The 15,244-nt window shown below is 45.9% G+C and overlaps 1 protein-coding gene across 1 annotated transcript in view; it reads left to right on the top strand.

The window, feature by feature from the left end:
• Positions 1 to 657: 657 nt before the first annotated feature.
• Positions 658 to 15,244, top strand: part of LOC308676279 (integrin alpha-D-like) — a gene marked incomplete at its 5' end in the record, with an annotated part of 55,558 nt that continues 40,971 nt past the window's right edge. Inside the window, 7 exon segments of the mRNA XM_081342092.1 lie at positions 658 to 706; positions 2,690 to 2,846; positions 3,450 to 3,494; positions 3,496 to 3,560; positions 5,294 to 5,358; positions 6,381 to 6,495; positions 13,528 to 13,658. Coding sequence (XP_081198218.1) covers positions 658 to 706; positions 2,690 to 2,846; positions 3,450 to 3,494; positions 3,496 to 3,560; positions 5,294 to 5,358; positions 6,381 to 6,495; positions 13,528 to 13,658 — 627 coding nt within the window.

The raw sequence follows: 15,244 nt of genomic DNA on the forward strand, positions 1-15,244 counted from the left end.
AAAATACAGAAATAGAGATTGATGTGTGTGTGTGTGTGTGTGTGTGTGTGTGTATACAGGGCTTTTTTTCTCATAGAACGCTCAGAACGGAGTTCCGGCACCTTTTTTGGATGGAACCTTGTAGGGTAGGCAAGGCGGGTTGTATGACATGTGTGAGTTCCGGCACCTTTTTCTTTTACAAAAAAAGCACTGTATCTATATATATAAGGATAGAGAACCAGGGTATAGTTCTCCTTTAGGCATGGAAGCCAGGTAGGGTAGCTAAGTCCCCAACCTTTTTTGCTTCAATGACAGGTGATGGCAGTGTGTAGGGGAATGATTTTATGCACATAACCTATATCCCGCACATGTGCAAATGAAGCTTCAGGCACTTGCCCACCACTTCAGTGGCCTGGTTCCCAACAGGCTACGGCCTGGTAGTGGCCTACAGCCTGGAGTTGGGGACCCCTGACCTAGCCGACTTTGGGCTAGTCTTTCTCTCTCAACCCTAGACTGAGGAGTCAAACACATCTACCGTGTTTCCCTGAAAGTAAGACCCACCCTGAAAATAAGCCGTAGCCTGATATTTTTGGGGTGGGGCTAATATAAGCCCTGCCCCCAAAATAAGCCAGGGAGTGGGCGTGGCCAGCACAAGTGGCAGCAAGCGCGTGGGGGCCAATGGTGTCTGGCAGCAGTCGCAGTCCGCTGGCCCCTTGGCGCAGAGCAGGTAAGTCTGCATGCGCAGGGTGGCGGGGACGTTTGGGCGCCTATGGGGCACTTGGGAACAAAGCGATTCGCTCAGTTCCCAAGCGTCCCATGGGCACTTATTTTTCCCCTGAAAGGAGATCTGGTGGAAGCTTTGTCTGCTTATGAATGAGACATATAGAGCAGGGCTTTTCAACCTTTTCACCCATTGTACCACTTTTAGGATATGGCAACATCCAAGTACCACCAATCGCCTAGCAAGGTGTCAAAAACCTGATGACCAAAAAAAACAAAAAGAGGAAAAAAGTGATGAAGTACAGATAGTCCTCGACTTACAACAGTTCGATTAGTGACTGTTTGAAGTTACAATGGCACTGAAAAAAGTGCCCCCCAAGCCACAGCCGAGCAAGACACCTGCCTGCCCGCCCGGCGGAGCTCTTCCTCCTGTCCAAGGTTTTCATTGTTGTGAGCATTTCTGTTGAGGATTGGCATGAGGGTGGGGTGGGGGGGGTGTTTGGTTTTTATCCCCCCTGTCTGCTGGGTGGTTGCAGCAGGTTTTGGTCACTTCACATGTCCTTGGGACACTGTGACCATCATAAATATGAATCAGTTGCTAAACATCTGAATGTAAATCACAAGACCCTGGGGATGCTGCAACATTCCAGCTGATCAGCGGTTCTTCTGGGCTCAGAAGTGCCAGGATCACCGTTGAGCTCCAGCTGGAGCCTGGCGCTGATCCTGGTGCTTCCGCTGAGCCCTGACAGCCCTGCAGCTCCAGCCATCTCTCGCTCAGGCTTGGGCGGTGCTGCCACTGGTTCAGCTCATTCCCCTCCCCCGCTACCACTTTTCTAGGATGGTCATGTACCACCTGCCAGGTGCCAATGTGCCACAGGTGGTACCTGTACCACTGGTTGAAAAGCCCTGGCGTAGAGACAGAGGTAATAACTCCATTTCAAAGCACCCTATTCACAAGCAGAAGGAGCTTCCCGTCTCCGTCAGATCTCTATTCGGGGGGAAAGTGTTTGGGTGCCTATGGGACACTTGGGGCCTTGTGGTGGCAGCATGGTGTTGTCAGGCCACTCGGCCTCCTCCTGCCTCTTTTGGAGGCAAAAAAGTATAAGATTGGGTCTTATTTTCAGGCAAACACGGGTATATTTACTGCAGTTTAGACACCACAGTTGGAACAAGCATCTTGATAGTTAAGTGAAAGAGAGCTAAATGAAATCACAACAACACTTACAATCTTATTTCAGCTTTCTTTTGCTTTACAGACTTTACAGGCGTTCCAGGATTGGTCTCAAAGTTACGTTTTCATCACTATCGTTAACTGTGAATAGTCGTTGTATGAGGCAGTCGCTAAATGAGGACTGTAGTCTGTATTTTTTCTGATCTACCCAATAACCATACCTTGTTATTTAAAACATTAAAGCTGTATTTTTTAAAAAAAAGACATAACACCCTCCCCTCCATAAATGAGGAAGAAGAAGCCAGCTCTATTTACCTACTGTCACAATGATGACACGGTTAAAGCGAATTTAAAAGTTGGTGTTGCCACATACTGAGAGTCATTTTCTTCCTTTTTTTAACACTCCCAGAAATGATTTTTCTTCCCACAAAGATAGCTTCCCACACTTCAAACTACCCCAAACAAAAACATTAAAAAAAAACCCAATCAAGGCATCTTTGCGGTGGTTCTCGTGATAGCATTTCCCCCCCCCCAGAGAATTCCTTGATGTTCTTTTTCCCTTCTTGATAAAGCTTTAGAAGGAGATCCAAAAAGAACTTAGAAGTCCGCTAGGAACAGACACAAATGATTGTCTAATAAAGCTGCTGTTTTTGAGTGCTCAGGAGGGACTTTTAATGCTCTCTTGTGCAACTATCAAATGTACAGCAGCTGCAATTCCTCATTGTTACAAACAGTCCCGTGGACAACATGGCGGGTTGCAACAAAATGGATGCTAAAGCTTATTCTGCCCTTTACATGGTTCTTCCCTTCTTGCTGTAGAAAAAAAGCTAAAGAAAATCTTTATTTTGCTTAATCCCTCAGTGCTGATCCCGTGCCATGGATTCAGTGTGGACACTGAACAACCGGTTGTCTTCCGGGAAGCGGTGAAGAGTTTTGGGTACAGTGTGGTGCAATTTGGAAAAGGCGCAAGTGCCGGGTAGGTTGATCCCAGCCTGTCTAGGACAGGCACGTCAAACTCGTGACATCACGTAACATCACACAACATATTGGGACTTTTTCCCCATTGCTGGCAATGGGGTGGGCACGGTTCCGGTGTGATGCATCTGGCCCGTGGGCAGGCAGTTTGACATGCCTGGTCTGGAACAATATTTCTCAAAGGTGGCAAGTTAAAGATGGGTGGACTTCAACTTCCAGAATTCCCCAGCTAGCCATGCTGGCTGAGGAATTCTGGGAATTGAAGTCCACCCATCTTCAAATTGCCAAATTGGAAACACTGTTCTAGAACCATGGACAGCTCCCTATCTTTGTGCCACTCTGTCCTCTTTGGATCTGGGGGGGAGGGGGGGCAAGTTCTTCAGAGCCACCCGCCCATGGAAGGAAGCTACCATCAGCCACTTGGAATGCCTGGAGTGGGTGGGGCTAAAGCAAATGCTAGCCAACATGAAGAGTACTTTCTTTTTGTGTGTATGCTGAGTTCTGGTTGGTTAGTCTGAGCAGCTGGGTCCTGATTGGGTCCTTGTGCATGCAGGCTTCTGATTTGCTTATTCTACTTTGTCTGTGTTTCCCCTCCTCTTTACAGGGTATTGGTAGGTGCACCACTTCAGCAGGGAGGTGTGAACGAAACGGAAACTGTACAATTGCCAGGCGACATCGAGCAAGTCAGGCGCATGCCAGGAGGTGCTTCTCCGAAGTAAGCACTGAATTCTTCCATCCCTGGAAGTTCAAAGCAGGAACCTCAGCATTTAACACTGACTTATTTATTACTTGTGTTCCTCATAAGTACTATAATTTACTACTTGTGAGGAACATAAGTACTAAACTATTTTTTATTCATATTTTAAAGTTATATGCTGCATGTACATTGAATTTTCAGAAAATAATTTATTTATTGTGTTTAAGCTCCAGGGCCAGATGATGTAAACTGTATTGCAATTCCTCTCTTTGAGGATATACATCCAGATGACAAATCAAACCCTTCCTTCCTTCCTTCCTTCCTTCCTTCCTTCCTTCCTTCCTTCCTTCCTTCCTTCCTTCCTTCCTTCCTTCCCTCCCTCCCTCCCTCCCTCCCTCCCTCCTTCTTTCTTTCTTTCTTTCTTTCTTTCTTTCTTTCTTTCTTTCTTTCTTTCTTTCTTTCTTTCTTTCTTTCCTCCCTCTCTCCCTCCCTCTCTCATTCTCCTTCCTTCCATCTTTCCTTCCTTTCTTCCCCCCCTCTCTCTCTCTTTCTTTCCTTTCTTCCCTCCCTCTCTCATTCTTTCTCTTTCTTTCTTTCTTTCTTTCTTTCTTTCTTTCTTTCTTTCTTTCTTCCTTCCTTCCTTCCTTCCTTCCTTCCTTCCTTCCTTCCTTCCTTCCTTCCTTCCTTCCTTCCTTCCTTCCTTCCCTCCCTTATTCTCCTTCCTTCCTTCCTTCCTTCCTTCCTTCCTTCCTTCCTTCCTTCCTTCCATCCATCACTGGGAGTGGGATGGCTTATAAATTTCAATCTTCATCAACATCTCCTGAAACCTTTTGACTTCCACAGAACACAGTTTGAAAACCCTGGTCTAGAGGTCCCTCATAGGTGCTGGTGATGACCTATAAAGCCCTGAATGGCATGGGTCCGGATTACTTACGGGAGCACCTGCTGCTGGCGTCAACTTCCCATCGTCCTGTGCGCTCCCACAGAGAGGGTCTCCTCAGGGTGCCATCGGTCAGGGAGTGCCGGCTGGCGGCCCCCAGGGGGAGAGCATTCTCTGTGGGCGCGCCAGCCCTTTGGAATCAATTGCCTGTTGAGCTCCGGATGGCTCCTGACCTTCGCTCTTTCCGCCGTGACCTAAAAACCTGGTTGTTTGAACAGGCCGGCCTGGACTAAGGGTTTGGGGTTTATTTTTAACTATTTATTGTTAGGGCTAAATTAATTTAATTTTACTTTTAACTTTTGTATGTTGTATTTTAATTGCCATGTACACCGCCCTGAGTCCTTCGGGAGAAGGGCGGTATAGAAATTCAATAAATAATAATAATAATAATAATAATAATAATAATAATAATAATAATAATAATAATAATAATAATAATAATAATAATAATAATAATATGCCCAATTCCCTTACGAGAGAGGCTGGCAGTGAATAAAACCGCTTCTAGGGGAAACCCTTTGATGATTACCAGCTGAGTACCATGCCTATGTCCTCCCAAGATGAACCTTTCTGCAACTCAGGCTTATTTTGAAGTAATCGTCATGCATTTCCTTAACATCAAGGATGGGCTTGCTTAAAAAAAAAATAGAGATCAGCATAATTATTGTGAGCTGCCCAAGTCATTTGGAGACGGGCAGCATCAAACTGAATGAATGAATGAATGAAATATAGTTAAAGTGGAAAATTCATGGCAAATGCTCTTCTGTGTGTATGTTTCATTTGCTTTAGTATCTTTGTTTTGCCTCCTCAGGACCTGCTAATGCAGTCAACATGTCTCTTGGTTTATCTGTTTCAGCCCGCGAGTCTCAAGTGTTGGTAAGGTGGGGTCTTTGTTATTAGGTTGGTAGCAATGAAGTGGGCAATTGTGAAGGTCTCAAAACTAACTGCAGGATTCTGGGCCCTTGGGAGGAGAATATCTATCTATCTATCTATCTATCTATCTATCTATCTATCTATCTATCTATCTATCTATCTATTATCTATCTATCTATCTATCTATCTATCTATCTATCTATCTATCTATCTATCTATCTATCTATCTATCTATCTATCTATTTGCTGCCCATCTCATATCCAAAGACTCTGGATGAGGATGAAGGGAGGTGACACCTTAGACTTGCAAAATCCTGCCACTGTAATCTTATAATAAAAATGGCATTAGTTAGTGTGCCTTTGTTATTCAGGTTTGGTCTGTCTTGGAGAACTGACATCAGTCTTGCAAGTCTGAAGGTACTCCCTCCCCTCCCCCCTTTATCTTCACGAAAACTATGGAGGGTCTTGCCTGAGATGCTTTCCCAGGTTACAGATATAGCCCAGATTCAGATTTCTCTTGCCAGCCTTTGGTCTTGTTGCAATTTTCCTTTTGGTTCTTCAAGGTCATTTCTTCTTCCCATTACATTGACTCAGCACTGGTGTGCTTGAATTTTAGGATCAGGAGGTCTGGGTGGCTCCATAAAGGATCTATCTATCTATCATCTATCTATCTATCTATCTATCTATCTATCTATCTATCTATCTATCTATCTATCTATCTATCTATCTATCTATCTATCTATCTATCTCTATCCATCCATCCATCCATCCATCCATCCATCCATCCATCTATCATATCTATCTCTGTCAAATTTAAAAACTGCCCATCAACCTCATGGAGTGACTCTGGAGTGGTGTTCAAGTAAAATATAAGAACATAAAAGCTACATATAGATATTATATTAGGAGGCAATTAAACCAGGAATAAAATAATTAAAATTCAAAGTTAAAACAAGACAAAACAATTTAAATGTGCCTGGTTTTCCGGGCCTGGTCATTATAAATGGCTCTCCTTGCCCCCACAGGTCTGTGGGCCCAGAGTGCACCAAACATGTGGGGAATACATATATCTGAAAGGTTACTGCTTCCTCTTGGACCAAAACTTGAGACAGATTCAGCGCTTTCCTGATCAACTGCCAGGTGAGATCTAGAGGCAGGAAAAATAAAACTACAAATGTTAGAGATCAGCTATGGGGAAATACAATTTCAAATCAGATAAACCTATCTTATAACTCATGGGTTTTCCATAGTCTTGTGACCAGTTGCTTACCAACCGTTTGAAGTTACAATGGACCTTTCCAGAGCTAAGTATAACACATTTTCGAAGTTACAACAGCCACAGACACACATCACATGATCACTTGATCCCATTTGGGGTATTTGGCGAGTGGCACACCTTTACAGTCATTTCCGCTGTCTCACAGTCATGTGACTACAATCTGTGACATTTTTTTAGAACAGAATGGAACGGAACGGAACAGAACGGAATAGAACAGAATAGAATAGAATAACAGAATTTTTTCCTGGTTTCCAGTATTTACTTTCCAAAAATGCCCATTGAGGAAAATGGATTCACTTAACAACCATTGTGTTTGCATAAGAACTGTGGAGCAGGTCTGACGAAAGATCGATGGGTCGTTAAGGTGCTTCCAAGTAAAAAAGGCAGGATGCAGAGATGCAATCATTATGAAGCTTTATTCATCGATAGGTTATATAAAAAGAGCTATATGGCATGGAAGCATCCATGCTTGTATGATAGAGAGAGAATGCATGCAAGAGAGAGAGAAAGATGAGAAGGGAAGAGCAGCCCCTGAGCAGAGGTATTTATGGGGGGTCTCGGCCCCTCCCTAACCATAAAACACTCTCTCCAATGGGGCTGCAGGGGTCTGAGACCCCTGGCTCATCAGTGGAAGCAAAGAAGCCTCTTTGCTTCTATCTGATGACCTTTTGGGGTAACTGCCAATGGCTGGCACAAAACATCTAACAATTCCCCTTCTTGCCAGCCAATGACAGGGACCAGTGAATGTGTGTGAGAGGGAAAGCAGGTGTCATAGACATGTATAAAAACGTTCAGAAGACCAAACACAAACGCTTACACAGAAGGTTGTGCCGGTCAATGGGAACAGGTTTGGTGAACAGATCAGCTATCTGGTCAGCTGTGTGACAGTGCTCAACATGTATGAAACCCTCTTTGGCAAGCTGCCTGACATTTTTATAGCGTATGTCTATGTGGCGAGACCTAGAGCCTACTGCATAAGCCCCCGAGATTGCAATGGCGGCCGTGTTGTCCTCTAGAATTTGGATGGGCAGAGGAGGAGTTGCCCAGATGCTCGTTATCAGATCATTGAACCAAATCAAATCATTGGCCGTGTCTGACAGGCTGGCAAATTCCGCCTCGGCCGTGGAGCAAGAAACAAATTTTTGCTGCCTGACATGCCAATGAATAGGGCAGCCATTTAGCAATATGAGGAAACCAGAGGTGCTCCGTCTACTTTTGGTGTTGCCAGCCCAGTCTGCGTCTGAGTAAGCAGAGAGCTGGGCCGTCTTCCCCTTCTCTGGTTCCAGCACAAGGAGAGCATCGGTCGTGCCCCTGAGATACCTAAGTACCCTCTTAACAGCAGTCCAGTGGAATTCCTTTGGGTGTTCCACATGCCTGGACAATAGATTCACAGCTAAAGCTATGTCAGGCCTGCTCCAATTGCTGATATATAGCAAGGAGCCAATCACAGATCTGTAAAGCGTATTATCTGTGAACTCAGGACCGTCCTTATGAGTGTGGTTGTAAAAGTCGCTTTGCATTGGGCTATGCGTAGGATTAGATTCTGCCATTTTGCATTTGGCCAATAACTCCTCTATCTTTTCTTTTTGAGATAGAGCGAACCCCCCCTTAGTGGCCAAAATGTGTACACCCAAGTACTTATCACCCCACCCCAAAGATTTCAGAGTAAACTTTTCTTCCAGGGCCTTGGCAAATTCATCAAACCCTTCCTTGTCGGGTCCTACATATAGTAGGTCGTCCACATAAACTAACACCCTTTCTGTGGTACCCTTGGAGTTGCGTGTGAAAACACATTCATCTGCATGGGATGCAGTGAAACCAACTCGTTCTAAACTTTTTCTAAGGCAGTCATACCATAGTTTCCCTGACTGCTTGAGACCATATAACCCTTTGTGGAGTAACCATGTATTTTCCCCTCCTTGCTGGTAGCCAGGAGGGGCCTTCACGTAGATCTGCCGGTCCAGGTTGGCGTGGAGGTAAGCCGTCTGGATGTCGAATTGGAAGACTTCCTCCCCCAGAGCGGCTGCAGTCACGAGGGCGGTCTTGACGCTCTTTGCCCGGACAGTTGGAGAGTATGTCTCCCCGTAGTCCTCCATGTAGCGTTGGGCGAATCCCTGAGCTACCAAACGGGCCTTATATAGGTAGAGGCCATTGGCAAGTGGTTTTGCCTTGTAAACCCACCTTGTGCCAATGACTTTCCTCTCCTTTAGAGGTTGCTGCGGGGTGAAGACCTTGAGTTGTTTTAGGCTCTGCATTTCCTTCTCCATCGCGAGCTGCCATTTCTCCTGTTCTTCGATGGGCAGCTCCTGGATGTCAGAGAAGGATTTTGGGGTGACCACAACACTGTTAACAGACGCGATGTGCCCAATGTCAATTCTCTTTGGCGGGATGCCTTTGTTGGACCACTTTGACCTCCTTACCTTCTGCCACTCACCGCCTTTTTCTTCCGCGGGTTTCTGAGGCGTTGCTGGGGAACTGGACGGCTCATCCTCCCCATCTGAACCAGGTGGGATGACATCTTCGTCTTGTTCCACACTTTCGTCGGTGGCAGGGTATGTGGATGTCTCAGGTGATGTCGTAGTCGGTGTGCCCTTGCTGGGACGGTTGATGTATGGGCTCAGATCATTGGAGTGAATCTGGGCCCAATTGGAGTCCTCTTCGAAAGAGGCAGATTGGGAAGTCACAATCCTGCCCCCTTCTCCCAGGAAACGGTAGGCCTTGGAGCCAGGAGCGTAGCCCAAGAACCTTAGTCTCTGGGAGACAGATCTCCCCTTCTTCCGCAGCTGCTTGGGGATGTGAACCCATGCGTAGGACCCAAACACATGTAAATGTCCCAGATTTGGTTTCCTACCATGAACTAGGAAATATGGGGTCTGGTTCACAACACTGCTCCAGGTGCGGTTTAAGGTGTAATTGGCGTATTTTACCGCTTCTGCCCAGTATGATTCTGCGACCCCTGCGTCTGCAATCAGACTACGCATCATAGTTTGTAGGACTCCATTTCTTTTCTCTGCCACACCATTCTGAGCTGGGGTGAAAGGCGCGGTAAGAAAATGGCGGATGCCCTTACGCTTTACCCAGTCCTGGAATTTTCGGGACATGAACTCAGCCCCGCGGTCGCTCTGCAGTTGTGCGATCTTGGTTTTATACTGGGTCTCTACAAAGTTGTAGAGTGATTTTATGGCGTCAAAGGCTTCAGATTTTTCTGTGAGGATATACACGTGGCCATACCGTGAAAAATCATCAACGGCAGTGAGAAAATACTGACTTTTCCCTAGGGATGGTGTGAAAGGCCCGACCAAATCAACATGTACTAGTTGGTATGGGTATTGGGTCTTACGCAGTGATGTTTTTTGGAATGGGCGCAGCCTTCCTCTTTGACCTCTTACAGATTGCACAGTCCAGGAATACCTCACAATCTTTGATCTGGACTCCCTCAGCAAACTCTCCCATCTTTTTAACCACAGGGAAGCTTGCATGACCTAATCTTCGGTGTAAGAGGTGGGCACACTTATCGTGGAGTGGCTTCCCCACTGACACCCTCTTGGCATTGGTTGCCTTGAGCGGTGCTTCAGGTGACAGCTGAGGTTCGGATTTCTTATCCACACTGCCTTGCTGTGGGGGCTTGGATGCAACCGCTTTGGCCTTGCGCTCGTTAAGCGGCCTTGGGGCTGGTTGTGGGGAAAAATATGGCAAATCATTTATGATGGCAATATTTCCGATGACCCTCTGGTCCCGGGTGACATGACCTCCCCCTTTGCAAAATAAAACTTCCACCCTGTCATCGTCACATAATTTGATAATGCTTAATAGGTTGTTGGCAATGGAGGGGGCATGTAACACCCCTTCAACTTTTCCAAGTCCGGGTACAGAAACCGTTCCCTCCCCAATAATTAAAGCTTTATCACCATTTGCCACTTTGACAGATGAGTTAATTTTCTTTAACCTTTTAAACCCTTGACTCATATTGGTAATGTGAGAAGAAGCTCCAGAGTCCAGTAACCATAAGTCAGTGGGGCTATCAGCCTTTGTGGTGGGGGCACAAGTAGACACAAAATTGCCTTTGGTTGTACTTTTCGCCCCGCCACGCCCCCTTCCTTGTCCCTTGCCCCTACCTTGATTGGGACCACGCTTGGGGCCTTGTTGAAAATGGGGGCAGTCCTTCTTGAGGTGCCCCTCAGAGCCACAGGTGAAACACTTGAGTAGAGCATTAACCTGCTCTGAGTTGCGGTGTCGTCTGCTGGCTGGCTGGCTGGTGACTCTGGTGTATTCTCCTGCATCTCTTCGTCTTCTATCTTCGTCAATGAGTCTGCCCTCGAGATAGGACAGAGGCATGGCTTCATCCCTGCCCCCTTCCAGGGAAATAATAAAATTGCTCCAATTTTTGTCCAGGGAAGCCACGATGACTGCGACCATGTTCTCTTCAGGTACACGGTAATTTCTGGACATCAATTGCGCCCTGAGCGATTTTAATTTTCCCAGATGTTCTGCCATGCTGGCCCCAAACCTGAGTCTTGTGTTGTAAAACTCAGTTGTGAGTCTGGTGAGGGAACCAATGTTGTTGCTGTTGAATAAATTGTATAATATCTGCCAAACTGCGCTAGCTGTGAGCCCATCTGGAATGCTAGGGAACAAGTTATCATCCATTGAACCCATCAGAGTAGAAAATGCCTGTCTGTGGAGCCACTCTTCTCGTGATCCCCACGGGAAAGGTGGGGGGTTCAGAACCATTTCAAGAGTCCCATCCTTTAATAGACATACCTGCACATTTCTATTCCAACTGTGGTAGTTCTCCCCCCCAATTTTCAGTTTTTCAAAGTCGTGTGGTAACGGGGACGCAGGCACAAACGTTTTGTCTTGTTCCGAGAGCATCTGAGAGGTTCCCATTGAAAAGAAAGGCAAAGGAACCCCTCTAGTGGGCGTTGGTGGTATTTTTCCTTGATTTTTGGATGGCCCCCCTTTAGGGTTAAAAGGCCCGTACTGGGCATGTCCGGAAAACATGTGATCGGGGGGTGGGCGTTGCCCAAGATTGCCAGCCGGCATTTGGATCTGAAAAGACTCTGGAAATCCTTCCTGGAGCCCCCCCGGCCCTGGATTTTCATGAGAAGGCCATCGCTGGTCCTGAAAACCTTGGGGATGGCTAAAGCCAATGCTGGAGGAGGGGGCCAACCCCCTCCGAAGGCCATCTGGTAAGGAGATCGCCTGGGAGGTGGCGAAAGGAAAATTGGGGGCCCCGGAGAGAGGGTCGGGGGCCTTGGAGGGTAGCGAGGAAGGCTGGCTACCCCTGATGTTTGAGCTGCAGTCTCTTTGGCTTCAAGGGCCGCAATTAGGACCTGGATGGCAGTTTTAAGACCAGCTGTATCTGTATTAGCCTCGGCTGAACAGTCCTTATAGCCATCATAGGTCTTGAGGGTTTCTGGTGGAGAGAGCTCAGGGGTTTGCATGTTGCTACGGCTGGATGCCAGGGATTGCTGGGGCCCCAAGCTTAATTGAGGCCTTTCTTTGTTAGAACATGTGGGCGCACAGGGGGCTGCCATCTTGTTTCCTGTGCCGGGCCATGCGGTCTCCCTGGGCGCAGCCATCTTGTTTCCTGTTGCCCCAGGAAGCTGTAGGTCACAGTTTGGCAGGGAATTTTGCGCCGAAAGCCCTGGGGTCCCAGGGTTACTCAGGGTGGCGGGCGCCATATTAAGGGGCCTCGTGGTCGCTGAGGGGGGGCTTACCCGGCATCCAGAGTCCCTCTGCGCTGATGTCCCTCGTGGAGAGGCTTGTGGGGTCTTCTGTACTGCAAGGAATTTTAGGAGCAGTTCCTTGCATTCTTGTGTAGACATTTGGTCCACGCGTTGCCTGTGTTGGGTCCGGAGCGCTTCTGCTGCATCTGGACAGTCTTGGGCGGACTGTAAAACTTCCAAGCTTCCCTCTGTGGCATGCAGAAGGAAGCCATCTGTGCTCTCACCTGGAGCGGAGCTTGCTTCAGGGGCTAGGGCTGTTGATCTTGATTGAAGACTCCTGGTCACAATCTGGGATCTCCGGCCATCCATTTCAGTTTCAAATCTAGGTATCTCACTGCTGTCTGCAAGCTTGGAAGCTTTGCCTTAAACCATCCTCTGTGCTACCAACTTGTGGAGCAGGTCTGACGAAAGATCGATGGGTCGTTAAGGTGCTTCCAAGTAAAAAAGGCAGGATGCAGAGATGCAATCATTATGAAGCTTTATTCATCGATAGGTTATATAAAAAGAGCTATATGGCATGGAGGCATCCATGCTTGTATGATAGAGAGAGAATGCATGCAAGAGAGAGAGAAAGATGAGAAGGGAAGAGCAGCCCCTGAGTAGAGGTATTTATGGGGGGTCTCGGCCCCTCCCTAACCATAAAACACTCTCTCCAATGGGGCTGCAGGGGTCTGAGACCCCTGGCTCATCAGTGGAAGCAAAGAAGCCTCTTTGCTTCTATCTGATGACCTTTTTGGGTAACTGCCAATGGCTGGCACAAAACATCTAACAAGAACTGTCATAAAAATGGTAGTAATTTTGAGTCTGGTCATGGGATGCCTCAACTGATGATCGCAATGACTTACAATCAAAATTCCAGGCTCAATTATGGTCATAAGTTGGGAATTATCTGTACTCTCCAGATGCACTGACTCTTACAGAGTTTTACACACACAAGGATGAAGATCAGCTCATTTCAAAAAAAGAACATGGGACAATTAAATGTCATTCATCTTAGCTCACATGCATGCACGCACACAGACACACATACATACAATAATGAATCAAGTTTAGAAAGTGATTCATTTTTTTTACGTAATGAAAATTTTATGTTATTTTATTTATTTTGTCATCTACTTGACTATGTGCGATTCTTTTTTTTTCTTCTCTGTTGGCCTTCTGTAGAATGTTCCAGACGCCCTGCTGACATTGTTTTTCTGATTGACGGTTCAGGAAGCATAAGAAATTATCAATTCTCAGAAATGAAGACATTTATTTTTGAGGTCATAAAGCGTTTCCAAAATACAAACACTCAGGTAATGTTAAGAGATCAGACTCTGGATGAAACGGTAATATTCAGAATGAAAATGTTGAGTCCCTCGCTAAAATCTGCAGTAGTGTATAATCATTAATCATTTTTTTACCATGCTAAAAATATGCTTTTTCTAGTTCGGAACCCTTTGATATTCAATTTTGTGGCAGTTGCCATATTGTGTTTGCTATTCTCTTATAATGTATATGTATATTTAGTTTGTGTGGTTTTTTTGTTTTTTTATTGTTTTAAATTTATTTAGAATTTTGATTGTAATACAGGTAGTCCTCGACTTACAGCAGTTCATTTAGTGACCATTTGAAGTTACAACGGCATTGAAAAAAGTGACTTATGATCATTTTTCACACTTACGACTATTGCAGCATCCCCATGGTCACATGATCAAAGTTCAGACGCTTGGCAACCGATTCATATTTATTACAGTTGCAGTGAACATTTTTTGTTGTGATCATTTTTTGCAACCTTCTGACAAGCAAAGTCAATGGAGAAGCCAGATTCACTTAACAACCTTGGTGAGCCTTGGTGGAGCAGTGGGCTAATGCCTCCTTAAGTAACACCAGCTGCCTGCAATTAGTGCAGGTTCGCATCCCACCAGGCTCAAGGTTGACTCAGCCTTCCATCCTTCCGAGGTAGGTAAAATGAGGACCCAGATTGTTGGGGGCAATTAAGCTGACTTTGTAATAATGCCGCTTGGGGTGTGTGTGAAAGCCCTAATAAGCAGGCATATACATAGAATGAAGGCTACTGCTAAGCTTGTAAGCCGCCCTGAGTCTTCGGAGAAGGGCGGGATATAAATGGAATTAAAATAAAAAATAAATAAAAAACCGTGTTACTAACTTAACAACTGCAGTGATTCACTTAACAACACTGGCAAGAAAGGTCATCAAATGGGCAAAACTCACTTAATAAATGTCTCGCTTAGCAACAGAAATTTGGGCTGAGTTGTGGTTGTAAGTTGAGATCTATCTACTGTATCTATCTATCTATCTATCTATCTATCTATCTATCTATCTATCTATCTATCTATTTAATTGTAAACTGCTCAGAGTCATTGACTAGATGGGTAGCTATAGAAAATGAATGAATGAATGAATGAATGAATGAATGAATGAGTAGACAAATGTGATCAGGTCACTTAGATTTGTCCCAAACTGGATTCTGGCTTTCAGGCAGGTCCTTTGAGGATAATGAAGTTTTATTCTGCTGGGAGTGGGGACAGTGATTGGCAGGGGGTGTGGTCATAAATGTGGGGGGGAGATGAATTTTGTTCACATGACCAGGGGCTACTGCTTGTTGTTGTTGTTAGCTGCGAAGTCGTGTCCGACCCATCGCGACCCTATGGACAATGTTCCTCCAGGCCTTCTTGTCCTCTACCATCTTCTGGAGTCCATTTAAGCTCACGCCTACTGCTTCAGTGACTCCATCCAGCCACCTCATTCTCTGTCGTCCCCTTCTTCTCTTGCCCTCAATCTTTCCCAGCATTAGGCTCTTCTCCAGTGAGTCCTTCCTTCTCCTTAGGTGGCCAAAGTATTTGAGTTTCAACTTCAGGATCTGGCCTTCTAAAGAGCA

This window comes from Vipera berus (assembly GCF_964194415.1).
Source record: "Vipera berus genome assembly, chromosome: W".
NCBI classification, from domain to species: domain Eukaryota; kingdom Metazoa; phylum Chordata; class Lepidosauria; order Squamata; family Viperidae; genus Vipera; species Vipera berus.